Here is a 6,106-nt window from a genome sequence, read left to right as displayed (position 1 = left end):
GTTTGTTACACGCACCCTCAAAGCTGGACATAGGAGGGGCGCCCCTCAAAAAAAGATTGAGATGAGAGAGAATCATTCTGCTCTATTAAAGGTATATTCAGTGATTTCACTCAAAAAACCTTAGGTTTCGTTTTTGGTTGTGGGACCCAGCCTTTCGTCCAATCAGGATAGAGAGTAAAAAACGAAAACTAAGGTTTTTTGACCCCCAGGGGTTAACTGGGGACAGGGAGGAACTCCTTATATGGTCAGCACACTCTATAGTAGGGAGGATTATCACAACAAAACAAAAAAATAAGTGATATTTGAATTAAGTGAAATCACTGAATATACCTTTAATTAATGAACTGCCCCTCAAACATACAGGCGGGTCTGACTCTGGCGTACTGTGTGAAGTGAACCCCCTTTCTCCCCTCCAGCACACCGAGCACGGTGTGAGACAGTGAGAGCTACAGTAAAAAGCAGCACATGTTTACCGGTATATATACGGAAACGGGGACTCGTTGCGGGCTTTTCATTGGTGACGCGTGTCGGCAGTGCCCGCCCCGCCCGGCCCGGCCCTCGGCTGTGTAACGTGCTGCTGCTGCTGCTGCTGCGGCACAGAGCAATGAGAGCACTGAGAGCAGCCAGCCTCCCTCCAGCCACGGCGGCGTGTGTCAGTGTGTGTGTTCCTTATCCATCATCGCTATGGGAATTACAGCGTTCCTGACGAACCAAGCTCTCATCCCGTATTACTTGAAACCCGTCCACTTCGAGACACAGACTATAAAGACCTGAGGGGACGCCTGCGGTAGTTGTTGAGACTGTTTTGTTCTTGGTCATGGCAGCAGCAGTGCGCTGGCTGACTGTCCTGAGCTGATGCGACGCGAGGAGGATGAGATGAGACACCTTGTTGGGAGATGAAACGTCGCGGTTCTTCTGTTGCTAGTACCAACTTGGACGGGAAGACTTTTGTCTGATTTTAGCCAGTCGTCTTTTTTTTTCATCGAGGAGGAAGAACCATGAGCGGCGGAATGGCTGTCATTTTTATGCCACTGGCGGTGAGCTCATTGATAACGCAATTTTATTTATTATTTTATTTCTTGGATGTTCAGGATTCCCTAGCACTAGCAGGGTTCTCGATTTAAAGGCGCAGTGCCTGTTTTTGTGCAGACCTTGCCCTGGTGCAGCATGCAGTAAACTTATTGCTTATTGGCCAGGTATAGAAGAGTATGAGCCTTTTAATTATTTTGATTATTTCCCCTCATGTTCTTAAAATAACGTACATAACGTAAATACATACTATTAATCTATTGATAAAATGCACAAAAGAGTGTGGAAGGATGGAGAAGGATGTGGAAGGCAGTGGAAGGATGGAGAACAAGAGCACTGCAATCTATTGTTTAATTTGATTTTGAACTTTTGTTCATCTGGGAATGTCAGTTGCTTTAACATTATATATCTATTGCAACATTTTAAACCATATATTTTTGACACAGAAGAATTTAGTTCACGGTTTGTCTATTGTCCAAATCCCAAGGCTGCCTATTTCAAAAGTACAGTTAATTATGTCAGTATTATAGCCTACCATAGTAGGAAATCACTGATTCTAATGGGCATATCACTTTGGAATGAAACTACAGGAGTATTTTAGGCAAATTATAAGAACTGGTCCCTCCTCTGAGGCTCTGACAAGGCATCCCAAACAAAGACCTTTGTTTCATCACATACTGTTACTGTAGCAGAGATTGGCTGCAATTGAGATGTGGATCCGCCTTGCCTGCCTGATGTTGACATTTTGTGAATAGAGGGAGATCTCTCTCTATGTGGGGCTTTATGAATCATGATAAACATAGGAAGTAAGCTACAATGTATGTAGGCTAAATTAATGATCATATTCATGTGTGTGTGGGCCAGTATCAGTGAAACTGTGAAACCTCCACAATGTTGAATTGGTGAGCGGTTTACTCGAAGTGTTCAGAACAAAATGTTTTTTTTTATTTTGTTATTATTATTATTATTATTTTGAGGGGCGCTAGCCCATCCTATGTCAAGCTTTTAGTGTGTGTGTAAACACAAACTTTGTCCTAACACAAACATTAAATGCCATTGATAATGAATGGCCATTTCTACGTCATTGTCCCAACACTGCCATCGATAATGAACAGCCAGTTTTGGGTGTTTGTGTAAACACAAACATTAAAAGATGGACATAGGATGTGATTGGCCAGAATGAGATGATGTACAGTATGATGATGTATGATGATAAGAGCGCCCCTCACTTCACATTTTGTATTTACAGCATACAGCTGCACTTAAAGTTATTCGCTGTACAGTACTATTAGTAATGTGCACTATTCTATTGCAAATTGTAGGCTACCTAAATTGGTATTTCACCATCGTTTTGCGACTACAACTCCACTGGAGTCCTATAGAGTTACTGCCTGGCTGGTGGCTGCCCAGGAAAATGTAGAAGTTTGATCGCTCACTATGATTTATCATATTTGTCAGTCCTTTCCCCTTTCATGCCCATATATGGATCAGATATCCCTGCTGTCATTAGTATGCCCTTATGCTGATATACCCATGCTACCCATATATGGAGATCTCTGAATCTGTCAGTGCTTGTCCCTTTATGCCCATATATGGAGAGTCCCTTTTGTCCCCTGTGTTGATCTCTGTATCTGTCAGTCCTTGTCCCTTTTTTGATGACATGACGACACATTGAGGTTAGACAGCACAGTCCGTATTTGGGCGTAGCTGCATTGGGAACTCCAGATGGAGTCACAGGGGGCGCCAGTGGCTCAGGGGTAGAGTGGCTGGAACGGCTGGATGGGAAAACCGCAAGGTTCCCAGTTCGATCCCGGGCTCCCCCGGAGTTATTGTCGAAGTGTCCTTAAGCAAGACTCACTAGTCTGAACCCCTAATTGCTCCCGATGTGCAGGTTGGTGCCTTGCATGGTTTCCTGTTTCCTCCGCCATTAGTGTATGAATGCATGTGTGCACATGTGTGTGTGTGTGTGTGTGTGTGTGTGAATGGGTGAATGTAATGCAGTCTATGTAAAGCACTTTGGTTAAAAGCGCTATAGAATTTTAATACAGGATAATAATTGATTAATAATCAATCCCTTGTTTGGACATGCGATTCTAGGTGAAAATCATTGATCTACAATGCAATTCGTTTGCGAGGTTATAGATACCGTTGTGCGGCAAAGTATAAAATAAAGCTTCGTATGGTTATTTAATCGATTCGTTGATGTATAAAAATGTTTCTGTATTTTTTGATGAATTGAAAAAGTCATCGATAGTTGCATCCCTATCATAAATACAGCTGTTACTGACTGTACCAGGTCTTGGTTTCTTCCTGGATTTCCTCAAGTTCTAATACGCTGTCACCCTGTCCGAGGCACTGGCAGAACACTGCCACTTCAGCACAAATAATGTTCACTGGCCAGTGATGGAGCCTGGAGGCCATCTGGAACTGGATGTTGTTTTAGTGCACAATTATAGCATGACTGACCCGACCCTAAACAGGCCTGCTCTCTATTAGCTGCATGGGCATAACCCAAAGTGGCATGAGGACTTTGCAGTGCAACAGGTGCTGTGTGTGTGTGTGTGTGTGTGTGTGTGTGTGTGTGTGTGTGTGTGTGTGTGTGTGTGTGTGTGTGTGTGTGTGTGTGTGTGTGTGTGTGTGTGTGTGTGTGTGTGTGTGTGTGTGTGTGTGTGTGTGTGTGTGTGTGTGTGTGTGTGTGTGTGTGTGTGTGTGTGTGTGCGTGCGTGCGTGTGTGTGTTACTGTGTTAGAAGTTATATTGTGCTGAGTCATCATGTCCTGCTGCCATGTACAAAAAAAGCTGTAATGTAAAGCAGAACTGTATATGTTAAAACAGACCAAGACGTAACTGAATTCCCATTTCACTAAACCTCCACTTACTCAGTCTCTGAGCCTACCAGGTGTGCATAAGACTTTGTTGCCTACTAAACCTCCACAACATTTGGGTGCTTGGAGATAGAACCAGAATCCTGCGTATACGGACTTGCACGGCTCCTCAACTGACCATATTCACACAGTTTTGTTCTTAAATCATATATGTGAGGGTGAGCATGGGGCATCTGGATTGACTGCCCATGTTTGTCGAGGCAGACAACAATGGCATGCAAGATGGCATCCAACATGCATAGACAACTGGCTATTTTGGGATGTTTTTACGAAATGTAAAAACACACATTTGCCAAAAGATCCCCTTTCTGTTGTTGATATTAGGTTACTGGCAGTGGCTGGTACTTTGAGGTGTTCACTTGCCCTTGTGTGTGTGTTAGCCCATGGGCTAACACACACAACTATATGTTGGAGGTGTTACATTAACACGTGCAGATGCACACACAGTTGACCCTTGCAGTCAAATCATGCAGTCATTTACGGCACACCTGTCGCATCATCTCGCATGCAAAGAAGCTCATTGTTAGAGATTGTTGCAGATAAAAGAGATGTTCAACACGGTCAGACCGACGTGTCACTGAGAGCTGAAACCAAAACCACAATTTGAATAATCTCGGCTGCTCTTCTTGTGTTTGTCCCCTACAAACAAATTGGCCCTGATTGGTGTGTCACTGTGTCTTTGTGTCTTTGGGTCAGTGTGTTCTGATCAGTCAGCCAGGGACTTGGGATGTCAGGGGCTTCAAACAGCATTTTGCTGTGTTTTTGTGCGCGCACGCACGACCAACACGTGCACATCTGACTGTGGGTACTGGTGAGTGAGTGTGTGTTGGTGTGCATGATGTCAGGGCAGGAAGCAGCTCTGCAGTGGTGCAGTGCCTTGCCACCACGCTGTCGGCACACTGGTAATCAGGTTCTGCCTGGCTGGCTGCCGACTCCACCCTTATAGGGCAAAGCAGTGTGGGTGTGGTTTTCTGGTTCCACTGTAAAATCGGCCATTCATTTCTCCCATAGAGATTTTGAAAAAATATTTATATCAATTATTTTAAGCCTATAGAATCAAGCCATCCAGGATCCTATGGTGAAGCATGACCATAAAACCTTTGATTCTGTGAACAAATATAATTTAATATTTAATATGATATACTACATTTAATAAATATCCATAGTCATTTAAAAAAATATATTGAAATATGTCTTCCTTGTGTATTTTTGGTTTCTTCAGTCAAAAGGCCCAATCGAAATAAACCACTTTAGTGACACACTAAAATCATCCCCTCCCCTAACCCCTCCCCCATTATCATACAACACAGCTGTGGGCGTGGCTTCAGTTCAGGTGGGTCATGTTAATGTGAAAACCAGGTATGTGTAATTGGTGGGCGTGGCCCTTAGAGTATATATATTTATAGAGAAGGCACCCAGAGGAAATCTTGATGCGAAATGGACATAGTGGGCGAATGAAGGTATTGCAGCCTGGCTCCAAACACATGAACGCGCTGTCCGTTGACTATCATTGTACACGTTCACGACGGACGACGCTCGTGCGCGTTCAACGGCAGCGCGTTCATGTGTTTGGGGCCACTCACCATTGCAATCCGTCCCAGAATGCACTCTGTTCCTACCCGGAAGGAGGAGTGAATCCGCCTCATGCGCTTTTGAGCAACTCAATGCAAGTGGATGGGAGGAGAACTCGGGTGTCTTCTCTATAGATATACTCTATGGCGTGGCCACATGAAAACATAATTTGAACACTTTCTGTACACTTTTTGAAAAAAATACTGTATATTTTAGAATGGAAAAAAAAAATCACGGCGCTCCATCTTTAATATTAGCATAATATTGTTCTGAAACATAACTGTCATTTTGGTACTTGGCCAAGTAAAGCAGCTGCAGGTCTATAGAAATGTGCCTTTGTTACATTGGGGCAATTCAGGCTTAGTAAAATATATTACACAATATATATATATATAACAGGACATTATACGGTATGTACTATGTACGGTATAGGAAAATGCCAGGCTATTGATAGTGGTGCTGCTGACCAAGACATCACTTTCTCAACATTGCAGTTCATACGATGTAGCATTCGATCACAATGAAACAATGAAAAGTTGACAAATGATCTGCTCCACTGAGCCAGAACAAGCATCAGGTGAAATGTCTCATTATGTAATTATCTTGTTCAATACAGTTTCT

The 6,106-nt window shown here is 43.3% G+C and overlaps 1 protein-coding gene across 1 annotated transcript in view; it reads left to right on the top strand.

Moving 5' to 3' along the window:
- Window positions 1–589: 589 nt before the first annotated feature.
- The window catches only part of tnfrsf21 (tumor necrosis factor receptor superfamily, member 21), a 62,129-nt gene continuing 56,612 nt past the window's right edge, over window positions 590–6,106 (top strand). Inside the window, exon 1 of the mRNA XM_083790844.1 lies at window positions 590–1,037. Coding sequence (XP_083646970.1) covers window positions 999–1,037 — 39 coding nt within the window. The 5' untranslated portion in view covers window positions 590–998. The remainder of the gene's footprint in view (window positions 1,038–6,106) is intronic.

The sequence above is a fragment of the Protomyctophum parallelum genome, assembly GCF_964188405.1.
Source record: "Protomyctophum parallelum genome assembly, chromosome: 19".
NCBI lineage: Eukaryota > Metazoa > Chordata > Actinopteri > Myctophiformes > Myctophidae > Protomyctophum > Protomyctophum parallelum.
This window is presented reverse-complemented; position numbering and strand designations above follow the sequence as displayed.